Raw genomic sequence first — 15894 nt, forward strand, 5'->3', positions numbered from 1 at the left:
GCACCTGGCAGAGGCTCCGGGGAAAGCGGGCCGGGGTGTCCCCGTGTCCCTGGCGCAGGCTGGCGCGGCGCTGAATGCTGGTGTCGGTTGGCTTTGTTTGTTTTCTTTAATTCACAATAAAGGGGAGAGGGCAGCAGCAGCAGGAAGGTGTGCGTGGCAGAAGCACGGAGCCTGCGCTGCTCTCAGCAGGATCCGCAAAGCAGGCTCAGCCGCAGCAGCCAGCCCGCGCTCCTCCGGCGGGCACAGCCGGGAGCAAGGAGGCGCAGAGCCCAGAAAGGTGCCCTCACGGACTTCAGCTCCTGGCCCAGAGCTCTGCTTCTGGAAAGCCAGTCACCTCTCCCTCCTGGCGGCAGGGCTGCACGCCCTGCGTGAACACCAGTCTGTACCTCAGGCGGATGGGATCCTGCGAGAGAAGGGAAGAGAGGGGCACACATGATTAAAAACTCCCAGATTCCTTCACCCCTCGTGGCCTCGCTGCAGTGAGCCACCTCCGAAAGGGGAAACACCGGCCTTGCAGAAGCTGTGCACAGAAGGAAACCCTGGATCTTCCTAAGATAGACAAGAGCAACTTGGAAGGGAAGGAAGACCTGTGCACGCCAGCCATGGGCATGTTGGCAATCCAGGCCTGGCCAGCCTATTCAGAGACAGAGCTCCTTACACTGATCTTGGGCCTCATCACTATCCACCAGTGCAAAAGATCTGCCACCCATCCCTTGTGCCTTGGGTGTCCCTGTGTTCCATCAGCTGCCAACACCTGCACAGTGACACCTGCAGTGCCTGCAGCTGCCTCTGTGTGCAGATACTCCAGAACTGTGCAGGGAACTGCGGGAACTGCCCACACAGCCCTTCACACTGTAGCTCTGGAAAGTCTTTGAGCAGCAAAATCATCTCCCCAGCACAGTCCAGACTGCCCTGTCTCTCCACTACACCTCCCCATTATTAGGAGTCTCCCCATCTTTCCCACAAACAGCCAGGGGGACTCCCAGTGCCCACCAGCAGCACCTTGTGTGGGTTGGCAAGCAGCAGCACCTGGGACAGCACTGCAGGTGGGAGGAGAGGGCTGAAGGCTGGCAGCTCAGAACCAGAGGCTGGTTGTAATTTCATTTGCATGGTCTGAAAGAGAAAGCAAAATAAACACTTGTTAGTCCACGCTGGGAAAGGGCTGTGAGCCTCACTGAGCCACGGAGCTGGTTAAGGATACGTCAGCCAGACTCTTCATTCAGTGAAAAGCACAGCCTGCAACGAAAGGCAGACATTCCCCGACAGCCAGTTGGATGCTACACGTGCACAGGGAGCAGGAGCCCTGGGGAGAGGCTGAAGCAGCAGCTCTGGAGCCCTCTGGCAGTAGCGAGGCCACGGACACAGACAGGGAAACAGGCACCACTGCACAACAGGGTCTCTGTGCAGAGACACGGAGCCACACATGAGCCAGGCAAATGCTCAGTAAGAAACGGTGAACCTTCTTCTCAGGACATTTCTGAGCATCTCTGCTCCTTGCCACAGGTTTCTCACCTTTGGGACTGCAGCCTGGAACACGATGTCCTTAATGGGGTGAGCTGAGGTGCTCAGCATGGACAGAACCATCACCAGCACGTCTGGTCGCCCGGGAGCTGGGTCTCTGGAGAAGTGGAGCATGGCCTTGAAACCGTTCCTGTCATACACAGTGAGAGGAGAGATAGTGCCTGCCAGAGACAAATTGAGAACCAGAATCAAAGCCTGGATTCCTCTCCCATCTGAGGGCAAACAGGAAAGGTGGGATAAGGAACAGGAAAAAGGAAAATACAAACTTTTACTTCCTTTGGCAAACTCACAGACCAAGTGGCACACAGTCCCTGATTTACACCTGCCTCCAAGGCAGAGACAGGAATCTGAATGTCTGCCTTTGGGATTTAGCAGCTCAGGTTTCACCAGTCCTTGAGAGAAGTCAGGTGTGGATCCAACAGAAATGTGGTGGGAAAAGCAAAGTGCCTTTCTGAGAGCACACAAGATTTGCCTCCTTACCATCTGTACCTGGCAAATTCACACCTGACTATCACCATCCTGCCCTTCCAAAATCTGCTGAGCTTCACTTGAGACTGAAGGCAGATCAGGATGTCTGTGCACCTGTCCTCTTGCAGCAGCAGTGAGAGCCAAGGCTCTGTGGCCCCAGGCTGAGACCCCAGGGTGACATTCCCAGGAAATGCTCTGGGTTGAGCTGCAGAGCTGGGCCATACAGTGTGAAACCAAAAAGCAGAGGTGGAATGAAGAGCTTCCTGCTTCAGGAAGTGGGGCAACTCCCACTCAATAGTGTCTTTTAGGACTTTTAGTAGAACAACTGTTCAAAGCTCGACTGAAGGTGCGAAGGACAGAGTTTAGAAGCACATTACAAAGATCAGCCAGGGCAGAAAACTCCTGAGCAATGAGTAGGGAGGACAAGGACATCCTCAAGCTATGATCCCTAGCACCTACTCAAATTCTCAGGTACATGAAGCCCATCACAGAACAGTCATTACTTGTCTCCAGCAGCCCACACAGCATGAAGCTACTTTGGCTTCCTGTCCTGCAAAACTCATGGAAGAGCTCTAGCAAGCAGAGCTGGGGCACACAATTGTACTTACTTGGTGTAACTGAAGCTAAAGGCACAAAAAGATTTTCTAGAGAAGCATCATTGGAAGCTGGGTGCAAAGAGGCAGCAGGCTTCAGATCATAGCCTGGACTGAGGAGTGGAGGATCTGCCACTGAGTTATTTGGGAGAGCTGGAAAGGGCAATTTCTTTGGTGATAAATCCCTGGAAAGAAAAGCATGCAGAAAGCTTGTATTAAGTGGGGATACTACAGGGAATGTACGGTCTTCTGCTGTGTCTGTCTCTATTCCCAATCCCTCATCCCCTTTAGGTATAAAGAAACAACTGACTTACACTCTGAGTCCTTGAGGAATTCAAAAACTCTATCATCTATGGAAGATCTTGCTGTTTCAAAATTCATTAAGGCAGATTTTGGTTCTGTTACTATGGTAAAACTTAGGTTTAGAGCTTTGGAAATCTGCCATCCCTGTGCACAGCTTCTCTGGAGCCCTAGTCAGGCAGATCAAAGTAAATTCCAACTCAAAGACATCACAGGAAGCTGAAAATCTTCAGTAAAGTTTCTTGTAATATGGCAGACTGCATAAGCACACTGTAATAGTCTCCTGCTCTGAAGAATTGTGGAGATTAATTTGATTTGTGAACTGTTCCAAGCTTCCACTGAATGTCTGGAAATTACCTTGTCACAGTCTGGAGAAAGCTGAGGAAAGTGCTTTTTGAATGACGGGCTATTATAAAAAGGCCTGACTGTAAGGTTTTTGTTCTTTTAGCTCAACATCACCTTGTTATCAACCAATGGGATTTGTCTCTCCAAATTTCTGACCCTTGGAAGGTCCTGGTGTGCAATTAACCAGTGCACAACTGCAGGAAAGAGCCAATGTGTGCATGGATCACTTGCCATCACTAAACAGGGGCAGCTGAAAGGTTTTCCTAAATCTCTCTGCTGTAAAAGAATTCCTCAGCCCCAGAATCAGAGTCTATTATGAAGAGTTTACTTACAAAGAGAATGTCTTGTTCCTGGATGGTGGAGAGAGCTGTTCATCCAGGCTCTGGAATTGACTCTTCCCTGCACAGATGTCTTCCCAGCCCTCCTGTGGTGCCAGGGTTTGAACAGCACTTACACCTTCCCTAAATCCATTGTGTACAGTAGGCTGGAAAATAAGGCCCTTCAGGTTCATGCTGTATAATATCAGCAAAAATAAACCTGTTGCACTGAAAAGAGCTCTGTTTATCAAATACCACTATCTAAGGCAGAAATACATGAGAGTCATTTGGTTGCAAACTGCACCTGAGAGACTAAGTGAGAGCACAAGGGTTCCAGTTTCCCTTCAGAACAGAGTGGTACACCAAAAGGGCTGCCAGGGAAAGGCAGACCAGGAATCATCTCTGATTTTTGTCCTTTATACCTTATGGACTGCAAAGTATCTGAGCATCACTCACCTCTGCTAGGCCAAAATCAGGGGGTGGTTCCTCTGTGACAGGGGAGTCGCTGAGACCTAAGAAAGACACCAAATGCCACAGATAATTTACAGAAAACAGGGGTTTTCCACAGGGGTTTCCTTTGCTGTCCTGCACCACCAGAGACACCCCATCCCTGAAAGCTTCTATTGGAAGGCTCCACTTTCCCCTGGGACCGACACTGAAGTCGAAGTTCTGCTCTCACAAACCCCAGTAAGGAGGGGGACACTGGCGTGCACCTACAGACCTAAGGAGTGCAGCTGCTCCTCGAGCAGGCAGCTGGAGGTGGTGCTGCCGTGTCGGGGGGCCGAGGCTGTGTCTGCAGAGGGCTCTGGGGGCGTCAGGGCCACGGCCTCCAGCTCGGAGAAGTCGATCAGGGTGTAGCTCCTCGTGCGCCGCGGGGCTGCTCGGCACGCTGGGGAACGAGACACAGTTAGCCAGGAACCTGGGGGAAGGAGGGCACAGCCATGGCTACAGCTGTGCCTCAGAGGCAGAGAGCTCGGGGAGTATTTTCTGTCAACTATGCACAAGAGAAAATGATGGCTAGCTAATATTTTTCCTGTGTTACAGCACTTCCTCCAGGTTTGTTCTCTCTGAGCAGCACTTCCCTCCCAAACCGTGCTCCCACCTGGCATGCAGGACAGAGCTGCTCTGGGGGCTTCTCACCTGATGCACAGGCAGAGCTGGCAGCTGAACCTGCTCCATCCCCGTCCTCCTGGCTGGCCACAACCTGCCTGTACTGCCCCAGCGCCCGGGAGAGCTTGTCATTGGCCTGCAGGATCTCAGCTGGGAAACCAGAGCAGACACAAAATACTCATGTTCCAGGGGAAGGTCAGGTCAGTTCCACAGCACCCTCCAAAATGAGGAAGGGACAGTGCAGCTCAGGAGCAAAGGCCAGCAGAGGAGGCTGCCCTCAGCTCCTCTCTCGCCTTTCATTCCATTTTGCACACATAGCAGCTGCTGATTCCAGGCCTCTCTCTCATTTATCAAGATCCCTTTGAAATCTTATCCCATCTCTAAAGTATTCCTAATTCCTGCCATCTCTTCTGCACTTTCTTTTCAGTTCTCTGAACATCAGAACTCAAAAAACCTCAGAAAACCTCAGCTGAAGAAATGGATTCACTGTTTAATTTTGGGCTCCAGGTGAAAATTAACAGCTTCCTCAGAGATGAGCAGGAGGAGACCACACGCCACTTCCCGGGGCATGGTTTCACGGTGAGAGTGCAGAGCTTTGCCCACAGGGCTCCAGGCAGCCGAGCACTGCCCTCCCAGGGCAGGGCCAGCCCCGTGCCAGCTGCCCAGGAGCACAAGGACAGCGCTGGCTCTTACCCAGAGCCTCCTCGTCAGGCACTGCCTCGCTGGCCAGGCGGAAGAGCAGCGGCCGGAGCTTCTCACAGCGCTGGAACAGAGCCTGGGGAGGAAACGTTCCACTGCTCAGCACCCACACACCCACACCTGCCTGTGCCACCACCTGCAAGGCATCTCCCTCGAGGAGAGGGAGGAAAAGGAGCATTTACCTGTAGGCTCTCCTGGTCAGCTGGGGATAATTCCCGTCTCCTGTAGCTCTCCAGGAACTCGTCCATACGTTTGACATTCTCAGCAACCTCACTGATGGTGTTCACTCTTCGGGACACCTGAGCTGACTTTTCTTGTTCCTGTGATGGAAAATGAAAAAGGTAGATGATGACTTGGCTGGAGCACTCAGGCTCACACCTATTAATATTTGTTGCAGGTAGAGAAGGCACAAAGCAGCACAGGTGAGAACAAGCCCCCAGCTCCCTGTCAGGGCACCCTGGCCCTGTGCTGTGGAATATGGAATACATCTCACCAGGGGCATGACTCCAGAATTTGAGCTGGGAGTTGGTGGCTTCTGCCAGCCACACAGAACAACCACAGGGCTTTGTTAAACCAAATCTCCTGTGTGAGCAGAGAAGTGGGATGCTCTTCAGATAGAACATGCAAACAGACAGGGCAGACATGCACAAACACTGCATGCAGAAAGAGGCAGTTTTGTACAGAAGTGACTTCTTTCCATCTGGGAACTGAGTTTATTTTTGGAAATTTCCAACCGCTGCTGCAGTACTACTGCCAAGGTCCCACTGACACAGAAGTGTCCTGCTGTATGCACATTCACAAATTCCCTCTTCCTGGCAATGGCACGTTTTAGGGAAACAAACCAAAATTATCGCATACAGAATAATCTGGAAAGCCTGAACACGGCCCCTTCTCTGGGGCTGCAGAGGTCTCCTGCCAAAGGGAATGCCAGGTTCCCCCACCCTCCCTGGTGTACAGTGCCCCTCGGGGAGCTCCCACCTCCTTGACGGCGCTCTGGATCAGGCGGTTGGCTGCCTGCAGGTCCTCGGGGTGGCTGCTCTTCAGGAGCCTGGCCAGCAGCTGTCAGGGCACAGATGGGGCAGGGTGAGCAGCAGCTCCTGGGCATGTGCACACATCACAGCCACAGCCACTGCTGCAGAGCGGTCCCGTCATCCTGGAGACTGGCAGCCCCTGTCCCATAGCCCAGTCCAGGTTACGCTGCTGCCTGCATACACTGGCTGGTCAGGATTAGGGACTCTGGCTCTGTAAGACCTGGAGAAGCCCTCCCTTGGGGAGATTGCATGGAAACTGATGTTTTTCTGTAAAAAAGTTTCACTTTTTACGAAGGAAATATTTCTGACAAAGCTTCAGAGAGTTCTCTAGCTGTTGGTTGCACTGCAGTAGGGATCAGCATTATTCTGAGACTGTCTGAAACAGCAGAATCTCCCAAAATATCACTGAGCCTCTTTTCTCATCAGGACAAAACAGAGGGTGGGACACAAAGACTCTAAGGTTTACCTTGGACTTCTCTTCATCTGTGTCAAAAATAGAATTCTGAGGTCTTGGAGAAGGGGGAGGTAAGATTTTGTCTTCTGGCAGTTTGGGATCTTCTTTTACAATCCCTGGAACAGGTAATAGTAGTTGTTCAGTGATGCCCAAGCTGCTGAAACCTCAATGCTCAACAGTGCATGAGGTTTTGCACAGATTTCCAGATTAAAATACCACTGAGGACTACTAAATATAATGGAGTGGGTGAAAAAATCTATCCTGGGATCCCTCTGAACTTATCTCTCATAACCCTGGGAGATATTCCAGGGCAAAGATCACTTCTGAGCCTGTCCTGTGCTTTTTTCCGTGCCCACAGTGTGAGCAGAGGCCTCCAGACTGGTCTGAGCTGTGGCTCAGGAAGGCTGTTCTTTGGAAAATCCCTTTAAACAGTTCCATGCATCCTTCAGAACCCAAGCAGCCTGGGACCTTTGTTCCTTTTCCTTACACACAGCATGTTATGAAAAAGCTGAGTCACAAGCCGAGGGGGCAGATATCTGTGGGGGAAACCACGGGCTTGGGAGGCTAAAAAGGAAACTGAAATAACAGAACTGAACCTTGTTTCTTCAGCATCTGATAAGCATCCTGGATTTTGACTTCCTGAGGAAACCAGACTGTCCAACTGAATATCACTTCTGTGACCCTTGACTTGACTTTTTCTGAAGACCAAATTCCATAGTACTGAAAACAAGACAGTAAAGAAAGATAAATAGCTCAAACCCAAAGAATTGGTGCCAGATCCGGCACAGGGATCCAGCCCCAAGCCATTTTTGTGCAGACACCAAGGATAAAATGGATTCTGTGAGTTTATTCATAGTGCTGACAACTGTGTGTCTTGGGGTTAGGAAACACAAGAACTGCTATGGAGTGTATGAAAATCACACACACATTCTATAATAATCAAAATTAAACCACTTCAAACTTCTTTGATCAGTTATTGAATCCAAAACCCAAAGCAGGTTATTTTACTGAAAGCGTTCTGGGCTTGACTATACACTCCCCTTAACTGCTGCAATGCAGTCACAGCACTGGCCTCAGCCAGCCCCTGACACAGGAAAACTGAACAAAACCAGAAATGAACATTATTATCTCTTACCAGCATCTGGGTGCTTTCTCCAGTTTCTCTCATTATTGCCTATCACCACTCCTTTCGTTATAAAAACACAGACCTCCCCAAGGCCAGGCATTTCAAATGATTAAATGATACCTGTCCTCTCAGGGCAGTAAACAGAATTGCCTTCAGTGATATGTGCTTTAAAGTCTGTGGCTTCACTGAAATTCTGTTATCAAGCCTGAGACTGAGACAAGGAGTTTTGTTCTTCAGTTGAACATTTCTTTGAAATCAGCTTTTTGCAGCTCTGCCCTTGGGCTGATGCAATGGAAAATGAAACGTGCAGCAGTGGTAAATGTGTGCAGGAGCCTCCAGAAAGGGAAATTGATGGTGTGATGCTCAGAGGGTGTCTCAGGCAGGCCCAGCCCACCCCCATGAAGAGGAGCACAGCCAGAAGATCCCACTGATAAAGCAGAGCTGCATTTCTTATCCCAAAACACCCTGTAACCACCATCACCTACCTTTGGGGAAAGCACTTTAATCAGCTCATTCAGAAACCTGAATTTTGCCATTTCACTGTGAAATCTGTCACCACAGTTGTTCACACAAGTCTCCAGCACCTGCAGAAAACAAAATGTTACCAAAAGGAACTGAAAACACAAGGCTTGGGGAGCTTTCAAAAACTTTGTCACTGTATTACTAAATCTAAGAACTTTCTGACACTGCATTCACCAACACAAGATACTGAGAAAGTCGTGCAGCAAGAACATGCTTTATTCCTTCATCCAGCTTTCCCAGGCAGCACGTTTAAGGCCACCTCCTCTGTTCTACCCACCACTAACAACTTTTGAGCTATTGCCTCTTTGGTGGGACACAGCTCACACAGCCAGAGCTGCAGACCAACAAAACAGCTCAGCAGAGCAGCTGGGGAGGAACAGAAGCACCTACTGCCTGCACTGTGCCCTGGTTCCTGTATTCCTTGTGCAAGGGAAAGTTAAGTGGAGAGGCATCCAAGAGAAAGAGAAAGACTTCAACATCTAAGAGAAAAGGAAAAGAGAGCTATCCTGTCTGTTCTGCTTTCTACTTGCCAGCTCTGTTTCCCAGTGCCTGCTTTGTGTGCTGATGGAAGTACTCACTGTGAGAGCATGCAGAGCTTCCCCCTCCTGAGGGGACTGGATTTTGTGTGCCAGCAGCCTCAGCGCAAACCACGGGCTGGGGAAGAGCAAAGCAAGTCATACCAGGCACGAGTTCCCAGGAAAAACAAATGCTGCTGGGCAGGTGCTGGGCTCACAGCAGGACAGACACCCTTCCTTGGGCACAGTGCTGGCCAGGGTGAACTGGTGACCCCAGCACTGCCCTCCAGCCCTGCCCAGGGGCTGGGAAGGAGCAGCAGGGACAGGCTGGGAGTGTCCCCACGCAGGCACCACCCGAGCTCTGCAGCTGCAGGAGCTTCAACGACAGCCAGGGCAGCCTGTGCCAGCTCCTGGGCACGTGCTGGGGGCCAGGCCATGAGCTCTGAACTTAGTCTGCTCTAAACACAGAGATGATCACTAGGGTTTGACAGGTAATTTGCTGAATTAGTCCCTGCTACTTCCCACAGAGCCCAGACTGTCAGCTGGAAGGTGGGGAAATCTCAGCAGAGATCCTCCACCTGTCTGAAGGAGAAGCTGAGGCTGAGCTGCCTCGGGGCTCCCCGGCAGAACCCCAGAGCAGAATCCTGGTGCAGACTCCTAAGGGCACGGCCAGCAGGACCTGCTGCCCCGTGGGCTCCAGCAGGCGATGTCAGAGCCCATTCCCTGACATCACCCTCCACCACACTGGCACCTATTTCCAACTCGTATTTCCAACTCATTTCTGCTCCCAGGAGGGGCAGAGCCCAGCGAGCCCCCCTCAGCTCCCTCTGCAGCTCCCCACGCCCCGTTCCTGCAGAGCCATGGGGGCTCAGAGCCAGACCCAGCCTGGGGGAACACAAAGAGCTCTGTGTCTGCCTTACCCCTCCGTGTCAGCATTCACCTGCTCGCAGAACCGCTGGATGCATTCCCAGTTTTCCTCGGAGACGCTTGGGTCAGTGGCCTCATCTTACAGAGGGAGAAAAACAAGAGAGGAAGAAGGAAAGCCCAGGCTCAGTGTGAGCCAGTGCCCAGAGCAGGAAGCAGCTCAGACCTCGCTGCCGCCGCTGCTCCAGAGCTTTCTGTAGCAGAAAGGGGAGACCCAGGACAAGCAGGAAACAGCTGTTACTAGTCTGCCTAAAAATACAGTCCCAAGCACACACTTAAAGTCAAGCACAGCCTGACAACAGCAGATGTTGCTTTTAACAGGAGAAACTTAAAAACCATTTAAAGGCAGCTCTTCCGGGACCACTACAAAACTTGTGCTGGAACAGAGGCAGTGAACTTAGCACAGCTAAGTTCAGGGAAAAAAAGTCTTTTTTGGCTCCATCTACTCCCCAGTCTATCACTGAGCCAGCTTTGGGGGCAGGACAGATGGGCAAGAAGCCAGATGCAGCAAGCTACCACCCACATAACTCTAGAAGGGTTCCGTGGGGACAGCAGCCCCTTCCCAGGGAGGTGAAGCTGCTGCAGCGCCCGCCCAGGGTGGAAGAGGCAGCAGAGCCAGCCCGAGCCCCAGCCCCAGCCCCACTCACTGAGCCAGCGCTCCAGCTGCCCGCTGCCAGCCATGGCTCCGTCCCGCCGGGCAGGAAGCGGCTCCAGCGCCGTGGGCAGCCCACGTGAGGCTGCTGGGCTGGAAGGGCTCCTGGGGCTGCTGCGGGGGGAAGAGCTCGTGGGCGTGAGCTCAGCACAGCCCCACCAGCTCCTCCCCTCACCGGCTGCAGAGGAACCGGGAGAACGCAATCAAGTCACCACACTGGGATGTTTTATGCTCTTGTCTGATGCCCTTTTAATTATTAAATCAATCTCCTGATCAAGGATATCTTTAGCAGAACCACGTGCATGACACAGTACACAGGAAAGCCCCCTCTGAGAAGCTCACTCAGCCTGGTAGGACACCAGGGTAGCTAAGAGGGCAACAGCTATAATATACATCTATTTATATATTTATAAAAATACCCCCCACTGTATTTATTGGGGAACCGTGTTGTGTAGCTGTAGGCCCTCTCCAAAAAGAATCTGATCTGTTGTTTTCAGAAGCTCAGTTACTTTCTGTCCACGTGGTCTGAATTTAAATGCTGATACGTGTCTTCTTCTCCCACCCTGCCAAGCAGGCTCCTCGCACAAGGCGACGGCAGGACGGAGTTGAACCTGGACTCGGTTCCTCTCCCAGACGAAGCGGTTTGTGCTTAGTGCAGGTTCCTACAGACGTGGGACCAGCCCAGACACCTGCCTGGCCTGAAGCCCAGCTCGTCTGCTCAGAGATGATCCCGCAGGTGCCACCTGCGCCATCCAAGTGCGCGGCCTGGCAGCGTCACCGGCGTCCCCGTCAGCTGGCCAGGGCTCTGTGTATGCGGCCACACACCTCCTCAGCTCCCAGGGTCACCATCATCTCTGCCACGCTCGGGCCGTGCTGCAACAGAGCGAGTGGCTGAGCGCAGAACTGAACTGCCCAGCACGGCTCTGTGCATCACAGACTGATGCCAGCCCTGCTCAGAGGGACCTGAAGGGTTAGCCAGAGCTGAGCCAGGACTAGGCTTTGGAGAACTTCTGGAAAACGTGGGCTTGAGCTCTGTGAAAGCACACGGCACGTGATCTCAGAACTGCTCTTTTTACCTGCCGCCCGCTGAGCGCCAGGCGCAGCAGCTGCATCATGCTGCTGTACTTGGTCTCTCTGGTTTGCTTCTGCACACTTCTCAGCTCTTTGTTCAACTCCTCCACAGTCAAGGCAGCTGCTGGCCTTGTCAGGAGCCTTTGGGAAAGAAGGTGTCCTTACACTCTGGGGACGTGAAAACCACAGGGCTCCTACCTCTCACCCCTGCCCTGTACCAGGGCTCTCCCTCTGCTCACCAGCAGCAGAGCTCATTCAAAAGAGCAAGTTAAAACTAGAAAATTAAGCCACAGACCTGGAAAACCACGGAAAAAGCAGTAATTCTGACTGTTTTCAGAGATGAGGAGCCATTTCTGCCACTACTCAGCTCAGACAGCAGCATACTTACCCTAAGACCAGTTTTCCTATTTTATCTACTTCTGCAGAAATTGTTTGTAGCTGCTGCCGGGACACCGAGGGCCTGACCCACAGGTACGAGTAATCACTCGACACCAGATCCTTCAGGAGGCTTATGTGACCCTGGGGGAAGAAAGCAAAGCTGGCAAGGCAGAGGGCTGTGCTGTGGAGGAAGCAATTCCTCAGCCTGGAGGATGGTGGCACAGCAACCTGCCACTACTCATACTTTTCTCAGCAGAAGGACTCGCTCCACATATTCATTCTCCAGAACATCTGGATCCACTTGCTGATCCCCATAGACGAGCTCCACCAGCCCCTGCAACTCCCTGACGAGCTTCTGGCGCAGCCCTTGGTTCTCAATGTGACGGGTGAGGTGAATCCTGCAGCAGAGAAAAGCTGCTTTTGGATTGCTTTGGGATGCCTCGGATCACCCCAGCCACATTCCGCAGAAATCACAGAATATCCTGAGCTGGAAGAGACCCGCAAGGATCATCAAGTCCAACTCTTAAGGGAATAGTCCATCTGGGGACTGAACCCATGACTTTGGCATTCTTAGCACCATGCTCTGACCAACTGAGCTAAAACTGTGGAACTGTTAGAAAACCAGCACTAAACCAGAGTCGGACACTCTACAAAGAAGCATTTAGCTCAGGTGCTCCACAGGGAACTGATGATTAGGCCACTCTTAGCAGCACAATGTCTTAGGAGCACGAGTGTACTTGCAGAAGAACCTTCTGGAAGTTAATTCTTTTTAGACGTTATTTTCTTGGGTTATAAGCTTAAGACTTTAGATCCTCCCAGCTACACCCACCCTCTGCCTCGACTTTCAGTGTTGCCAACCCCAGAGTCCAAGCACAGAATGGGAGGGGAGGCAGGAACTGTTTGAGCAGAAACTTATGGTTGCTTTTCCTTAGCACAGCCCAACAGTTGCTGCACCAGGACCATACTTGATCCAAACACCAAAACCTCCAGCCAAAGCCAAGTGCTAGAAGTAAATTCTCACTGGCATGGTGCTCACTACAGTTTAAAGCTACCACTAATTTTTTACCTGTTGAATTCTGGGAGTGCTTCAAGGTCCAGGAGAGCAGAATGAGTTGTAATTCTGCCTACTTCAAACTGGGAGATCAGCTCCTCCAGAGTCCTCCCCATCTGCTTCTCTGCAACACAAGCCAAAGGGAATCACAGGGCTCTCCTCGGGCACGTGGCCAGCCTGGCAGCATGTGACACAGGTGACACAGGACAGCCACCTGCGCAGTGCCAGCAGCAGCAGGGGTGTCCCCTGGCAGGCAGGAGGGAAGTGGCAGCAGGCACACTGCCATGCTGCCCTCTCCCCAGGAGCCTGCTCTGCTGCAGAGGGACTGGGAACTGGGACGTTCTGCTCGGCTACATCACCTTCCTCAGCAGAACCCCTCTGCCTCTGCTGGCCACAGAGAAGTCACACTCAGCCTGGAGTGGGCACTGCCCAAGCAAGATTTCATTCCCAAGTAGAGCTCTCAGAACACAAGTTAATTTGTGATTCCCACACAGCAAAAACCACAAAAGGAGACATTGACTCAACTCCTCATGGTCTGTCAGGTTAAAGGAAAAGTGGCACAGGTGCCAGACAACACTGCAATCACTGACCACAGAATGCAAGTTTTCCCAAGACTTCACAGAGCTTCTCAGCCTTGAAGGGAGGGTTTTCCCAAGGGAGAGCCCATTAAGCACCTGATTGAATTTTAATGCCTGCACAGCAGCAGGAAGATTTCCACCACCCCAGCTCCTCCCACGGGAGCTCTGCAGAAGGCCTGGCAACACCTCAGTGATTGACTGGTTATGTGACACCCATGCCCTGACCCCGTCAGACACCGACAAGGCTCTCAGCTATTAAAACAAACCCAGCCCGGTGTCGGAGCTCAGCATGAGGCGAGCTGGCAGGCGGGAGCCCCCGGGGTACCTGCGAAGCCCGAGCCGCAGTTGGTGACGATGTCCAGCAGTGCCTCTGGCAGGAAGCCGTCCCGAGCAAAGCGCTCCAGGAAGATGTCCCCCTGCCTCTTGGACAGCTTGCCACCGTCCTTGTTCAGCAGCAGCGGCAGGTGGCCAAACTGGGGCGGCTCCCAGCCAAAGGCCTTGTAGAGGAGCAGGTGCTTGGAAGTGGAAGCCAGCCACTCGGTGCCGCGCAGCACGTGGGTGATGCCCATGTAGTGGTCATCGACCACGTTGGCCAGGTGGTACGTGGGGAAGCCGTCCCCCTTGAGAATCACGGGGTCACCTTCCACCTCTGCCACCTCGTGCTTGTTCCAGCCGTAGACCAGGTCCTGGAAGGGCTCCACGCCCTTCTCCAGGCGGAAGCGGATGACGCAGTCCAGGCCCTGGGACAGCTTCTGGGCCACCTCCGTGGCCGTCAGGTGCCGGCACCGGTTGTCGTACCTGGGGGAGACGAGCACCAGGGCTTCTGCTCAGCACAGGCCGACGCCACCAGCCGTACTTACGTCCCCAAAACTCTAAGCAGATGCCTGAGTTTTAGCTGTAACCCGCCCACTGCGCATGCAGTCAAACACCTCGTCTCTGGAAGGTGGCACACGCCTCCTCCCTCCACGGGCAGGAGGCACAGCCCCGGCGCTGCGAGGCTCTGTGCAGGCAGGGGGACGGGGACAGAGGGACAGGGACGTACCGCGGGGTCTGCTGGCTGCGCAGCGCGTCCCTGCGGAGCAGCTGCAGGCGCTGCGGGCTGCAGAAGCAGCGGTAGGCGGCCCCGCTGGCCAGCAGCGCCGCGCCGGCCCGCCCGTACAGCTCCAGCCGCCGCGACTGCACGTAGGGCCCCGCGGGGCCGCCCCGCCCGGGGCTCTCGTCCGGGGGAATACCTGCAACACCGGCACGGCGGCAGTGAGCAGCCGGGCAGCCAGAACAGCCCAGACAAAGGCAGTCAAACCCACCCTCCAGCTGAGTACGGTTAGCCTATACAAAAAAAGATAAGGTTTCAGCAGGTGAAAAATAAAAGATATTTCTAAATACCTGCCCAGTTCAACATATCTTCTATTCCTTCTGCAGCTCCAGGCACCACCCGATTCTGATCTGTATCCTCCACTCTTAAAATAAAGGTCCCTTGGTGTTTTTTGGCAAAGATATAATTGTACAAAGCAGTCCTAAGGCCACCTAAATGCAGAAAACCTGTAATCGTGGGGAAATCAGAGGCGGTCACAAGGGAGACCCGGGGGAGAGTTCTAAATATGAGCTGGAAGGGCGCTGGATGCTGCCTGCGATGGCAGCGGCACCGAGACGGGAGCGGCACCGTACAACCCGGGGCACCCCCGGATCCGGGGGCACTGGCTCCGAAAATAACTTATGGATGACTACTCCCAGGAACAGAGTCCCCGAAGTGACCTGGCAACCCCTGACAAGCGGGCACATGCCAGCAACAGCACGGCCACGGTACAGCAGCCATGACCCCGCACGGCGGGAGGGCACCGGGACACGCTGGAAGGGCGAGCCCGGGAGCTCCAGCAGGAGCACTCCGGGAACAAGCAGCCCCCACATCTCTCGAGAGCCCGAATTTATGTTTTCCAACCCAAGACCCCGCCCCGCTGCAGCGCAGCCCGGGGGCGGGCAGGGGCGGGGCTGCCGAGGGCTCGGTTACCTGTGGGGCTGGGCCCGAACCGGACCCGCGGCCCTCGCTCAGGTCCCGGTCCCGGTCCCGGTCCCGGTCCCGGTCCCGCCGCGCAGCGCAGCGCGCGCAGAGCTCGCGCCATCCCGCCACGCGCCCACGTGGCCACGGTGCCGTTTCCGCCCGGCAGCGGCAGCCAATCCCCGCGCGCGCCGCCGCCGGGGGCGGGGCGTCCCTTAAAGGCGCCGCCACCCGCTTCGTCCGGTC

At 53.6% G+C, this 15894-nt stretch overlaps 2 protein-coding genes across 3 annotated transcripts; both read right to left on the reverse strand.

Annotated features, from left to right (window-relative positions):
* Positions 1–153: 153 nt before the first annotated feature.
* On the reverse strand, positions 154–10666 carry GGA2 (golgi associated, gamma adaptin ear containing, ARF binding protein 2). Its single transcript, XM_084216574.1, has 17 exons — positions 10573–10666; positions 9922–10006; positions 9065–9140; positions 8450–8548; positions 7435–7558; positions 6851–6954; positions 6332–6412; positions 5536–5673; positions 5348–5429; positions 4685–4804; positions 4266–4433; positions 4001–4056; positions 3560–3711; positions 2598–2767; positions 1513–1682; positions 1003–1113; positions 154–403 (listed from the first exon to the last, which is right to left on the reverse strand). The coding sequence occupies exons 1-17, from the start codon at positions 10604–10606 to the stop codon at positions 293–295; spliced, it is 1881 nt and encodes a 626-aa protein (XP_084072700.1). The 5' UTR covers positions 10607–10666; the 3' UTR covers positions 154–292.
* Positions 10667–10826: 160 nt separating this feature from the next.
* Positions 10827–15791, reverse strand: EARS2 (glutamyl-tRNA synthetase 2, mitochondrial). 2 transcript variants are annotated; one of them, XM_084216561.1, is made up of 9 exons: positions 15661–15791; positions 15039–15112; positions 14698–14887; positions 13981–14453; positions 13093–13201; positions 12271–12424; positions 12037–12167; positions 11654–11789; positions 10827–11450 (listed from the first exon to the last, which is right to left on the reverse strand). In XM_084216561.1, the coding sequence occupies exons 2-9, from the start codon at positions 15052–15054 to the stop codon at positions 11367–11369; spliced, it is 1293 nt and encodes a 430-aa protein (XP_084072687.1). In that variant the 5' UTR covers positions 15055–15112; positions 15661–15791; the 3' UTR covers positions 10827–11366. The 2 variants fall into 2 exon arrangements, with proteins under 2 accessions (XP_084072687.1, XP_084072686.1); XM_084216560.1 differs by having other exon boundaries at positions 15039–15194; positions 15661–15787.
* Positions 15792–15894: the final 103 nt, after the last annotated feature.

Source organism: Fringilla coelebs (genome assembly GCF_963513975.1).
Source record: "Fringilla coelebs genome assembly, chromosome: 16".
Taxonomy (NCBI): Eukaryota; Metazoa; Chordata; class Aves; order Passeriformes; family Fringillidae; genus Fringilla; species Fringilla coelebs.

Coding starts and splice junctions, on each gene's coding strand:
- GGA2 (XM_084216574.1), bottom strand. CDS start 10,606: ATGGCTGGCAGCGGGCAGCTGGAGCGCTGGCTCA. Junction 4,805..5,347: donor GCCTGACGAGGAGGCTCTGG/GTAAGAGCCAGC, acceptor CTGGTTTCCCAG/CTGAGATCCTGCAGGCCAAT. Junction 404..1,002: donor TGCTTGCCAACCCACACAAG/GTGCTGCTGGTG, acceptor CTTCTCTCGCAG/GATCCCATCCGCCTGAGGTA.
- EARS2 (XM_084216560.1), bottom strand. CDS start 15,772: ATGGCGCGAGCTCTGCGCGCGCTGCGCTGCGCGGCGGGACCGGGACCG. Junction 15,195..15,660: donor GTTCGGGCCCAGCCCCACAG/GTAACCGAGCCC, acceptor CCACGATTACAG/GTTTTCTGCATTTAGGTGGC. Junction 11,451..11,653: donor TGGCGCTCAGCGGGCGGCAG/GTAAAAAGAGCA, acceptor GCTCTGTTGCAG/CACGGCCCGAGCGTGGCAGA.